Genomic DNA, 13677 nt, shown 5'->3' with positions numbered 1-13677 from the left:
TTTTGTTCAACATGCTTCCTCACAAAATAGTTTTCCTTCATTACGCTAACAAGATGCAATCAGACCCACTATAATCACAAATTTAAAAAGATAACATTTTTCAGTAGTAGTTGGTACAACACTTTAGAGCCAACTGTAGGATGGGGGTTCATTTCTGGCTGCTGTCTGTAAGGGGTTTGTACGTGATCCCTGTGATTGTGTGGGTTTCCTCCAGGTGCTCTGGTTTCCTCCCACATTCCAAAGATGTGCGAGTTAGGGTAGTAAATTGGTGCAAGAATGTGGCTGCTCCAAGACATCCCTGATGCAAGTGACATATTTCACTGTATGTTTCGCTCTGTTGATGAACATGTGACAGATAAAGCTAATCTTTGATGCAAATAGACCATCTCAATTTGATGGAAAAGAACAAGGACAAGGAAAGAAAGGCAGTATGAATCACTAAATCTTGGTGTGTGGAGTGAAAATGCTGTCAGAATTTTCTTCTCCTTTGCTGAGGGAAGTTGAGGTCATATGGATCACTTCTGACACGGCTACAGCTTCATTGGAGGTCAGCCCAGTCACAGAAGTTCAAACGCTTTCATTTTGGGGCACAAGAAAGGAGCAAAAGTGTCTGGAAATTAGGCTGCTCAATGTTAGTTTCTCTAAGTTCTCTGTGATTTATTGCATCTCCCAGTCACATGACACCAAATGGCAATTCAATGGGGTGATTCCTGGTGTGATTCACCCTTGTGACCCTGACATAATTTACACATTGAGAAGCACAGCACGATGCCATTCATTGTGCAACGTTCTTTTAGAACATCTCAGGGGAATCTGGGCTACTGAGTGCTGAGACACCCATTTTTCACAATCCCTGGATTGCACTGTTTTACTTCCACAGTGTCAGACTGGGAGGTCTGCAAGGTAAGTAAATTATGTACAAAAAAACCTGCTGGAGGGGATCATTGAGTTGAGCGGTATCTGTGGAGGAAAGTAATTGGCAATGTTTCAGGTCTAAGCTCTTCATCAGAACAATTCCTTCCCCCACCCCCACCCCCACAGATGCTGCTCGAACCATTCAGTGGATTTCTCTTTTTGCTCAGGATTCCAGCATCTGTATTCGCTTATGTCTCCAAGTAGATTACGTATCTATATTCAGAAAGGTAGGTGACTAGAGAATGGCAATGATCAGGGGTAAATGAACAGCAGCTCATGAGACTCTGCATCACCTGACCAATTTTGTCAGGTAAATATAAATGTATAGTAGTGTGGTAATTAGTCCCTCATAGTTAAAGGGACTGGGTCTGACCATGACCCTGGTCGCTATCTGTTTAGAGTTTGCATATTCTCTCTATGGATTTCTATTGGCTGCTCTGCTTCCCTCCCACATCGCATGTGTGGGTAGCTGAATTGGCTAATAGACTGTACGTTTCCGCTTAGTAGGTGGCAAAAGACTGAAAATCAGAATTATTGTGTGCATATATGTTTGTGCTGCATGTACAAAAGAGAAAGAGATAAAGAGAATACGTTTCTGGATCAGAGAGAAATAAGGAAATTAGGAATAGAACAGACAGATTAGCTCTTCTGGCATGAATTTGGGACTGAACTGCCCTCTACTGATTCATGATGAATAAAACTAATGCTGATTATGAGCCAACAAACAGCTGCCTGCCTCAGAGAAAATTGCTTGATGGTGGAATTCTTCTGGTTATAGCACTTATATACAGAAAATACCTGATAGTTGATTGAGGAAAGAAAACCAGATGTTTATTCTTGGATCTTTACCAAGAAAGCAGGTTTACACATCAGGGCTCAGCCATCCTTAAGATATTTCAGCTAGCATGAATGCATTTCAGTTGCATCTAAAACTACATCATCAGGATGACCTCCGTTAGGTCAATCTACCCAGGTATAACACAGCGAAGAGGTATTTCAAGGCAGGCTATTTCATAATGCTGCCTTTTGCATTACGTAAACATACACTTATTTGAAATCTCATATATGAATATTGAAGCTCATAAGAGTTGGCCTAAAGCTTCAAAGGTTTATTTATTATCAAAATATACAACTCTGAAGTTCTTCTTCTCCAGATAGTTATGAAACCAAGAAAGAAATGGAAAGCAGCACGATCATCAGGCCCCAAATCTCTCCTACCCGCACAAAAAAATGAACACAAATGGAAAAGGCGCATCGACCCCCAAATCCTCTTCCCCCACACACAAAAAATGAGAAAGATCGAGTGAGAAACACAGAATACAAAAGCACTATAAAACTGAAAGAAAGTCCACATCCAAAACACAGAAAACCTGGGCAACATTCTTCCTCTCTGTAGCAAACGCCATTGAGAACAATTATGGCAACAAAATCTCGATCGAAAGCGTGCCATACATAATTACAATTGTCAAATTTTGCATCAAATTAGTTAAGTGCAGCTAAAAAAAAGCATAGCATTAACCAGTGAATGTATGTTGGTTTACTTTAAACATCGTAATATTAATCCAGTAAAATATTATTCTGTGATATAATTACACCAGATCGCCAACAATGTTTTTGACTTTGTGTTCTTAATGCTGGAATAGATGAACAATTTAAAACCCAAGACGCTGTAATCTAAATATTATTAAAATATTATGCTAACTAATTTCTCTACAAATTGTAATAACCTAATATCTCAAAGTTTAATAACTAAATCAAACAAAAACACCATTTGAAATACTCTACTCTTTCAACATTTTGATGGTCTTAATCCCAAGATTATCACATTTGTCTTCCTCTTTTGCTGGTTTCATCTGTCCACTGACAGATTAATCAGATGACTAACAAAAGTAGATAATGGAGTTGTAATCCAGGATTAGAACAGAAGGAAGATCTGCTTGTATTAATAGTTACTAAATTACAGACCAATATCTCTGAATTTCCACACAAGTCATCTTCATTGTTTATCTTTGCTCTCTTTCAATTGTGCAGATTAATGCATAGTAGGAATACTTCTCAGAAGATTCAAGAATAAAACACCCGACTGTACAAAAGCAAGTTAAGTTTGGTGAGAATTTTAAAAAAAGATGGAGCTCTGTCCCCGCACACTGGCATTCCACTGTATTTTACTAGCTACAGTTAAGATGTAGGGCAAGGTTTTACCAAGTATTTCACCTGACAGATAATACTTCTATAATAGTTAAGAAAGCTTTCTGCAGTCGTACAGGCTGCAAACATACTGGATGATTGTGAAGGTGCAGGAGGTAATGGAGTAGGAGCACACACAGGGCTGCTGTTTATTTCCCAGGTATAGAGCGACAAGGGCAAGCCTATTCACCTGAACAGAGAAGACTGACTGTGAGGGAGAAAATTGTAAGATTTATTCATTTTATAATTTTTATAAGTTAATTACAAGTACAATTGTTTTAAAGCAGAAATTACTGGAAATACTTCGCAGCAAGTTGTCTATAATGTTTGTGTTTTCTAATTTTAAAAAACTTATTTAAGAAATTTTAATTAAAAATTGCTAATCATCTGTTAATGGGAAGGGGGAGATAGAGGAATTGGGAATGGGAAGCAATGGAAAAAATCGATTAGGATGATTTGGATCAATGGGAGTGATGTTGCATTTGAAAGCTGGGTCTCATTAGAGTAGAAAGAGTCGGGTTTGTGTAAGGTGGGGATGGGAGCAGGAGATTCTCATTGAATTCTTTGTGGGTTGTCGACGGATCAAATATAAAATTGGAATTGGAAATGCAATTGGTTCATTACTGTCACGAGTGCCACTGTATAGTGAAAAGCTTGCCTTGCAGACTATTCACGCAATGCAGAGTTCATTGACATAGGACAGAACGCAGAATCAAGTGTAACAGCTGCAGGGAACGTGCACTGCAGGTAGACAATAAGGTCCAAGGCCAAAACGAAATAGATTGGAAGGTCAAGAACCATTCAATAATCTTACAACAGTGGGGTAGAAGCTGCCCTTGATTCTGGTGGCACATGCTTCCGGGCTTTTGTATTTTTTGCCCGATGAGAGAGGGGAGAAGAGAAAACCTTTGGGCTGATTAAATTGGTCTCTTTACTGAGGCAATGATAAGTACAGAATCCATGAAGACGAGGCTAGTTTCCGTGATATGCTGAGATGTGTCTTGCATTATCAGCAGAGTAGTTGCCATAACAAACTATGAGGAATCCAGATAGGATGTTCTTTTGGTTACATTGATAAAAATTAATAAGGATTGACAGGGACATGCCAACTTCCTTTTGTCTCCTGAGGAATTAGAGGCTTTCGTGAACTTTCTTGATCATGGGATCTACATGGTTGGACCAGGGCATTCTACTGGTGTTGTTCACACCTAAGAACTTGAAGTTCGCAACCCTCTCAACCTCAGCACTATTGTAGTCAGGAGTATGTACACTATGCTGCTTTCTGAAGTCAATAGCCAACTCTTTAGTTTTGCTGAAATTGAGTGAAAGGCCCTTCTCAATGCACCATCTTGCTCTCTATCTCCTTCCAGTACTCCGACTCATCGTTATTTGAGATACGGTTCACCACGGTGGTATCATCTGCAAACTTGCGGATGGACTTAGAGCAGAATGTGGCCATGTAGTCATAAGTGCACAATAGTACAGTAGGAAGGCTGAGAATGCTGCCTTATGGAGTACCGGTATTGAGTATAACTGTGGCAGAAGTGCCGCACACACGGAATCTCAATCTATCAGTTTAAAATGTTGTTATCCTGAGACTGCCCAATGACAGTCACTCTTCTGGAAACAAAAGTCAAAGCTAAGATGACTTACTCCAAGACTTCCATGACTCACTTTGTCCACTTGCCCTTCCCCATTGATCCCCCTCCAGGCACATCCCTGCAACCACGTGAAGTGCTATACCTGCCCCTACACCTCCGCCCTCACCACCATTCAGGGCCCTAAACAGCTTCACCTGCGAATCTGTCAGTGTCTTGTACTACATCCGGTGTCTCAGTGAGGCCTTCTCAGTGAGACCCGATGCAGAGAGGGGGGTTGCTTCATTAAGCAACTTTGTTCCGCCTACTGTAACCACCAGGATCTTCCAGTGGTCAGCCACTTCCCATTCCCACACTGACATCTCTGTCAATAATGACATCTATTGCCAAGTTGAGGCTAGACACAAATTACAGGAACGACACTTTATTTTCTCTAGCCTGACAGCATGAACATCAATTTCTATAACTTATGGTAACATTTCCCTCTGCTCCACCCCTTTGTTTTCCCTTAACCATCTGGGCAATATCACCCCTTCTTTTTACTCTCCCTGCCACTCTAAATTGGCCTATCACCTAGACATTCCTCCCTCTAGTTCCCCTACTCATCTCATGTATTATTTTCTTCAGTCCACTGTCCTCCCCAATGAGATTCCATCATCTTCAACTCTTTGTCACCTCCACCCATCACCTCGCAGCTTCTGACATCATTACCACACTCTCCCTGCCTCACCTGCCTGTTTTCCCTCCTCACCTCGAACCACCTATTGCCCGTCAGCTCTTACACTGCTCCCTCCCCCAACCCTTTTATACTGGCTACCTCCCTTCTTCCTTTCCAGTCCTGATGAAGGGGCTGGATCTTAACATCAGCTGGCCATTTCCCTCCATAGATGTTGCCTGACTCATGGAGTTTCTCCAGCATTTTGAGTGTTACTCCTCAGCGGTCTTGTTCCAGTGTTGGTGTAACATGAAGTAACCTGGAAATGGTTATTAACACCGAGTCAAGGGTTCATATGGCAAGGAAGCAGACCCAAAATGTCCATGCCAAGTGAATTGCAGAGGGATCAAGTCCCATCTGCTCATGTTTGGCTCAGAGCCAATGTCTCCCAACCATATACTTCACTTAATAGTTTTTAGAAGTTGCTAATGCCGCTATTTCTGGCAGCTCACTCCAACTATGTAGCACCCTTTGTGTGAAGAAGCTGTTGCTGATGCCCCTATTAAATCTCTCAGCTCTGATCTCAAACTTATGACTTCGTTTTTAGCAACCTCTCCCTGGAAAAAGGACTACACACTTTCACCCCTCATGATCTTATATATCTATCAGGTCAGAATCAGAATCAGGTTTAACATCAATGGCATATGTCGTGAAACTTGTTAACTTTGCGGCAGCAGTACAATGCAATACCTGACAATATTAGGGAAAAAACTATGAATTACAGTATTATATATACATCCGATGTTCTCAGTGTGGCCTTCTCAATGAGACCTGATCCGGACAGGGGGGTTATAAAATAGTTAAACTAAATAGGCAGTGCAAAACAAAATAAAAATGCAGTGAGGTATTGCTCATGGGTTCAATGTCCGTTTAGAAATTGGATGGTTGAGGGGAAGGAGCTGTTCCTGAATCGCCAAGTGTGTGCCTTCAGGCTTCTGTATTTCCCTTCCAGATGGTAACAATGTGAAGAGAGCATGTCCTGGGTTGTGGGGGTCCTTAATGATGGATGTCACCTTTTTGAGGCATTGCTCCTTGAAGATGTTTTGGATGTAATGGAGACCAGTGCCCCATGACAGAGCTGACTAATTTCACAACTATCATAGCTTACTTCGATCCTGTGTGGTAGCAACCCCCCCCCCCCACCCCGACTCCATACCATGCAGCCAGTTAGAATGCTCTCCACAATACAGTTGTAGAAATTTGCGAGTGCTTTAGGTGTGATAGTAAATTTTCCTTAAACTTCCAATGAAATAGAGCCGCTGTCTTGCCTTCTTGATAGCTGCATTGATATGTTGCAATCAGGTTAGGTCCTTAGAGTTATTAACACCCAGGATCTTGAAATTACTCACTCTGCACTTCTGATCCCTCAATGAGGACTGGAGTATGTTGCCTCATTAGAATTTGAATTTATTTATATCTTACATCCATCCCACAATGTGAGGGAGTAAAAATATTTGCGTTATGACTTCATCGCAAAGTACGGACATGTAAATTTAAAAGTCTAATGGCTTGTAGAAAGAAGCTGTCCCGTAACCTGTTGGTCTCAACTTGAATGCTGCGGTACCGTTTGTCAGACGGAAGCAGTTGAAACAGTTTATGGTTGGGGTGACTGGTGTGACCGATGATCTTCCAGGCTTTCTTTACACACCTGCTGCTGTAAACATCCTCAGGGGAGGAAGTTCACATTCACAGATGCACTGGGCTGTCCATACCACTCTCTGCAGTTCCCATACCAGGCAGTGATACAACCAGTCAGGATGCTTTCAGTGATACTCCTGTAGAAGGTCTTGAGGATCTGGGGGCCCATGCCAAACTTCTTCAGTCACAAGGTGGAAGAGAGACCCTTTCCGAAATCCGCAAATAGTTCTTTGGTCTTACTGACGTGGAGTATAAGGTTGTTGCTGTGACACTACTCAGTTAGCTGGTGTATCTGACTCCTGTACACCCTATCATCTCCATCTGAGATTCTGCCAACAATGGTTGTACCATCAGCAAATTTGTGCTGTGCCTAGCTACATAGTCATAGGTATAGAGAGAGTAGAGCAGTGGGCTAAGCACACATTCTGGGGTGTGCCCGTGTTGATTGTCAGCAAGGTGGAAATGCTATTTCCAATCCACACAGATTGTGGTCTTCCAGTTAGGAAGTGGAGGATCCAGTTGCAGAGAGAGGTACAGAGGCCTAGTTTCTGTAGCTTTTTCATCTGGACTGTAGGAATAATGGTGTTAAGCACTGAGCTGTGGTCAATAAACAGCATCCTGACATAGGTATTTGTATTGTCTAAGTAATCCAAGGCCACGTGAAGAGCCAATGAGATCACCTCAACCATAGACTGATTGTGGCAAAACGCAGGTTGCAGTGGGTCCAGGTCCTTGCTGAGGCAGGAGTTGTTTCTAGCCAGGACCAACCTTCCTAAGCACTTCATCATTATAGATGTGAGTACTACTGGATGATCTCACACTGCTCTTCTTGGGCACTGGTATAACTGTTGCCCTTTTGAAGTGTCACCCCTCAATCTCTTACATTCCAGGGAATTAAGTCGTGGTCAGTGCAACCTCTCCTTGTCACCTGGACCCCCAAATCCTGAGAGCATCCCAGTAAATCTTTCTCTGCACTCTTTCTATCTTAATAATGCGATCAAAGTGCAGCCTCACCGAAGTTTTATATATATAAATGCAGCATTACTTCCCAACTCCAATACTCAGCACCCTGACTGATAAAGGTCAGTGTTCTATACACCATCTTCACCACCCTATCTACCTATGCCACCACTTTCAGTGAATTATGCACATGCACTGAGTTCCTCTGTTCCATAAAACTCCTCAGAGCCCTATCATTCACTCTATAAATCACACCCTGGCTTTCTTCACTCTGGGCCAAATCAACTTTTACTTGTATAGAACTGAGAATACTATCTTAGACCATGAGACCAACAGACATATTTGCAGAATTAGGCCATTCAGCCCATCAATATGATCCACCATTCCATCATGACTGATTCCTCTCAACCTCATTTCTCTGCCTTCTCCCTGTAACCTTTGATGCCCTGAGTAATCAGGAGCCTAGCAACCTCCGAGCTAAATATACCAATTGACAGCCTCCACAACCATCTGTGGCAACAAATTCCACAGATTCACCACTCTCTGGATGAGGAAATTTTTCCTCATCTCTGTTCTAAAAGGGGCGTCCTTGTATCCTGAGGCTGTGTCTTCTGGTCCTAGATTCTCCCATTAGAAGAATCATCCTTTCCAAGTCCACTCTATCCAGGCCTTTCAGCATTTTATAGGTTCCAAGGAGATTTCCCCTCACTCTTCTAAACTTAAATGTGTACAGGCCCAGAGCCATCAAATGCTCCTCACGCATTAACCCTTTAATTCCTGGGATCATTCTTGCGAATCTCCTCTGGACTCAGTCCAACGCCGGAGCATCTTTTCTTAGAAAAAATAGACAAGGGCCCAAAACTGCTCACAGTACTCCAAGTGGAGTGTGACCAATAACTTATATAGCTACGGCACTACATCATAAACACGGGAACATAATTGTAATTGGACTAGCCAGTACAGGACATTTGGTTTTTGAACCATTACTGGTTGGTTTATCTCCTGGAAATTGGGCCAAGTCATCAAAAGGAAAGGTGTTATCTGTAGTAAGTATTCACACCAATATTACCAGTGTAATATTACGTTAATTTATTAACACTCAATTGCTATTCAAATAAATGCAGATTGAGACCAGGCTTTGATGCTGTTATTGGTTCAACCAGCATGAGACCCAATAGGGCTGAATTACATTCTCATGTCTCTGCTACATTTTTGGTCGGGAAACTGCCCATGGGTGGTTAAATACACTCATTGAGCTCTGCTCACCAGCATGCAGATGCTCATTAAATGTTAATAGCAACACAGAGCTGAGTGCATCATCTTGACACCTCGAGGAAATTACACAGCCGGAACCATTTTGCAGTGCTGCAGACAGTGTAAGCTGGCTTATTAATATACCATTACATACTGTCTACAAGTCATATGGAATCATTCCCGAGATAACAGAGTAAATAATTTGATTAATAAATCACTGCCATTTAATTTCAGAAAATTTCATAAAAGTCTGACAAAAAATAGACATTATTGATGGCTAAAAGTACTCCCACAATAAAACACCCATTTAACAATCATGTCCTCTAAGAATAAGTAATAGGTACACAGGGGAAGAATGCAGAAATACCGTACATACCTTAAAAGAAAATGGCCAACTATGAAAGCTTTTTCCAAATTGCAGTTAAGTAGAATGTACTTTCATGTGTAGACACACCAGGATATCAGTTCCATTGAGCTAACTAGAATACGTACCTTCTTTTATATAGTATGGCATTACCAACAGAAGCTTACAGCACACGTAGCTTCACTTCAAGCTGATGTAAAGTGAACCTTGCTCATTGTAAATGAATCTATAGAATACAGTCACAACTAATGTAAAAATGAGGAGAAATACAAGATCTACGTTTGATAGTTGCTTTAATAGATACTCTGACAATGGATTACAATAGAATAATGTGTGGTATGTGAATTCTTCACATTTTTAAAAGAATTAAGTTGAATCTTCTTGCCCCATATATCAGCTTTGATCAAGAGGGAGGCTGGGGGACCTGCTTGAGTTATTGGAAGGTGCACAAGACTAGTCTGTAGCATTCCTTGACTATATAATCTAGTTTCAAATGATACCCCTCAATGGAACAAAAGCTTAGCAAACATCAATCTGGGATATCTGTACGGCCACTGTGTATGTGAGGTTCCATTGCTCCATTTTATCTATTCAAGATATATATTTTTGCAATGTTCATACTGATATAGTAGAATTATAGATGCTTCAGTATCTTTTTGCATACTTCCTCTAAAATTACAACCCAACAAGACATCATCCATGCACACTCCACACTCCACCATATACAACTTTCACCGGTTTATTTCAGATCTATACATCAACTCTTGATTAAAAAAAAATGCTGTTCCCATTTCTTTAGGTTAGATAATGAATTGTTTCCTATGATATACTGGTACATTGCTATAAACTACCAACTTTTTTTTGGATTCTTGTATCCCAAATGGAACATATTTTCCTGGAATTCATTTCTATTGCAGAAATTCCTTAAAGGTTTTGTAGCTTTCCAAACTTAAGCCCATTTTACTTGCAACTGCTTAGCTGAATCCCGAAAATGGCCTAGATTTGGCCAAGCTTTTGGCCTTGTCATAGTGCTGAAATGCTTACATTGCTCTGTGATTAATCTATGGTGATCTATGCCTCTCTGCTCTTCTCAATCTCTTTGCAGCTTCCTGACCCCCATTTTCCTCCAGTTGTGCTTCAACATCATCTACAAACGTAGATTAGGGAACCTCTCTTACCTGGTTCCATTCTTATTTTACCAACTGCAGTCAAATATACTTGCTTCTCCACCATTACCACTGGAGTTAACGAAGGGACCTCTACTGTTCCTCACTGACATCCTGCCTCTCAGCATTATTCAGTAACTAAGTGGTTCACTCCATCATCACCTCCACTGTACCTATGTTGCCAGAACTGTTTAGCAAACACACAGTACAGGATAAGTTGAACTGCACTCCAATTGAAGATGTACAGTTGAAATCCTGACCCAGGCATCGTTAGCATTATACTTGACGTGACTTGCTAATCCACCTGCTCAGCATCGTTTTTTTTTAGATTATGAAGACACGCTCTTTTATTGTCATTTAGTAATGCATGCATTAAGAAATGATACAATATTTCCTCTGGTGCGATATCACAAAACACAGGACAGACCAAGACTGAAAAAAATTAACAAAACCACATAATTATAACATATAGTTACAACAGTGCAACAATACCATAACTTGACGAAGAAGTCCATGAGCACAGTAAAAGTTCAAAGTCTCTCAAATGTCCCACATCTCACGCAGACGGGAGAAGGAAGAAAAACTCTCCCTGCCATGCCCGACCACAATCCATCTCTGAGTCATCCGAAAACTTCGAGCCTCCGAATCAGCTCTCCAACACTGAGTACTGAGCGCCATCTCTATCTGAACGATTCAACCTCCATCTCGGTCGCAAACAGCTGGGAAAGCCAGGGATTTTGAGGCCTTCCCTCCGAAAGATTCCTGATCACGCAGTAACAGCGGCAGCGAACTGGCATTTCAGAAATTTTTCCAGATGTTCCTCTGTTCTTTCACATCCATCTCCATCAAATCAGAATTGTCCACGGCCCCTATTTAATGGATATGATATCATTTTTCACCGGAGGGCTGCGCACGCGCGGCACGCTGCTCTCTCTCCTCCCCCCTTTTGATTCAAAATTATCTTTCTCCTTTTTTTCCTTGGCCTTGTTCCCTCTCTCTTTCTGTAACGTCATCTGGGCTTACCATTTGTTGACATATCTACACTGTTCTATCTGTTGGTTAACCCATTATATGTTGGTGCACTTTGTCTCACCGATTAAAATTTTCCATTGACTGTTCTACTAATTTGTTTCTCTTCACCTTTCCACTGTAATACTTCCTCACTCTCAGCTGTTACATAAAGACAGTTCTGCAGGTGCAATTCCCCTATCTGGACAATGGTGAAGCACAATTAGAGGAACTGCTTGCCTTTAAACGAGGGTCCAGCAAGTTTCTTTACCTCTCACTGAAAGGATGAATTACTAAAGGACTACTGGCCTATCTGCTGGTAGATTTATCAGATTTTTCAGGGATAATTGAAAACATTTATACTTTACTCTCCAAAGTTATGATTGAAAAGTTATCGCCAAAGCACTTTACAAAATGACAAGACTTCCAATTCATTGTAGCAGATCAAAATGTACTGTAAAAGTTAGATGATTTTACAAAGGAGACAAAGTTCAGTATGCTACACCTCATGCAATTAAATTCCAATCCAGGATTTTCAACTTGAATCATTAACTCCTCTTCTTTTCTCATATATGTGGCCTGACATACTGATTATATCCAGCACTTTCCATTTTTATTTTAACTTTCCCTACTTGTATGTTTTCCCAATGCTACAAATAGCTACATCCAATCTATTTACTGGCAGCACATACCTTATCAGTTTTGTTCTGTTCCTCATCAATCTCCACCACCAGTCCGACATGCTGTAACAGTAAGGTCATTTTCATGTTTGAGAGATGAGTCCCATTTTGTAAGGAGAACTGTCCACCGATTATTGAAACTCCGGAGATGACTGGATGCCATTACCTTAATTGCTCAGAAATGAAGCTATTCTTTATTTAAAATGAATTTAGTTTGGTAGTAAATACAATGTGACTTTATTCAAAATTGATTTTTCATCTACAATAAGAAGTCATGCTACCCTGTATTGCCTTGCAGATTGAAAGGACACACCACTCAATTATTCTTGTCATCCTCCTTTTAGTGTTCACCGTTTCCTACATGCAAGAGCAGCTGCTTGTTTCTTTTGGTAAAGACGTGGAGAGCGTTCTCAGAAGGTTAGGAAAAATAAGACAAATCTACAACCAGATAGGTAAAAGGGAGCCTTATGAAGGTGTTGCCAGGTCTGGAGAACCTTTGATCTGAGGAAAGCTTGCTAAGGTATGGATTGTTCTCAAGGAGGCTGAGGAGAGGTTTTAATTCATGAGGTATAAAGTCATGAGAGGCCAAAATAGAGTAGATAGGAAGAAATTATTTTTATTAAAGGAAAGTGTATATACCAGGCAAATGGATTAGCAGCAGTTGAAGAAAGAATCTCAAAACATTAAGTTGCATTTAGTGTACATGCAATGACGATTTCTATGTTCTAGAATCTATAAATTTATAGACCAAGAGCTGAAAAGTGGGGTAATGCTCAGAGCTCTTCCTTGACTAATACAAAGACAAAATACCCTCCTACTGTGTCCATGTTTTATGGAGAGTTGTCAAATTTATTCCACCTGACGACAGTAAAAATGCTCAAATTGTTTAAAAGAATGTTATTATTCCCAATATCTGAAACATCAGTAAAAGATCTAGTTATCTGAATTGTAAACTTCCAACCACAGTGTAGGAAAATACAGACAGCAAGATCCTGGATTGAACATAAAATGTGGTGTGTTACAGAGAAAGAAAGCAGAATACCAGAGAAACTGTGTAGAGCTACTGTGTAGAGACACAGCAAGATCCTGGATTAATGTTCAACACATTGCTGTAGAGCCAAAAGGACAACAAAATCCTGGATTAACAGGCATTACTATGAGGTAAATGCCAGAGCACAGAGACAGCAATCTC

General features: G+C 40.8%; 1 protein-coding gene across 1 annotated transcript in view; it reads right to left on the bottom strand.

The window, feature by feature from the left end:
- Positions 1-13677, bottom strand: part of dab1a (DAB adaptor protein 1a) — a 383120-nt gene that overhangs the window by 68117 nt on the left and 301326 nt on the right. Inside the window, exon 9 of the mRNA XM_072274548.1 lies at positions 12498-12548. Coding sequence (XP_072130649.1) covers positions 12498-12548 — 51 coding nt within the window. The remainder of the gene's footprint in view (positions 1-12497; positions 12549-13677) is intronic.

This window comes from Mobula birostris, chromosome 12 (genome assembly GCF_030028105.1).
Source record: "Mobula birostris isolate sMobBir1 chromosome 12, sMobBir1.hap1, whole genome shotgun sequence".
Classification (NCBI taxonomy): domain Eukaryota; kingdom Metazoa; phylum Chordata; class Chondrichthyes; order Myliobatiformes; family Myliobatidae; genus Mobula; species Mobula birostris.
The sequence above is the reverse complement of the archived record's forward strand: the minus strand, read 5'-3'. Positions and strand labels throughout refer to the sequence as shown.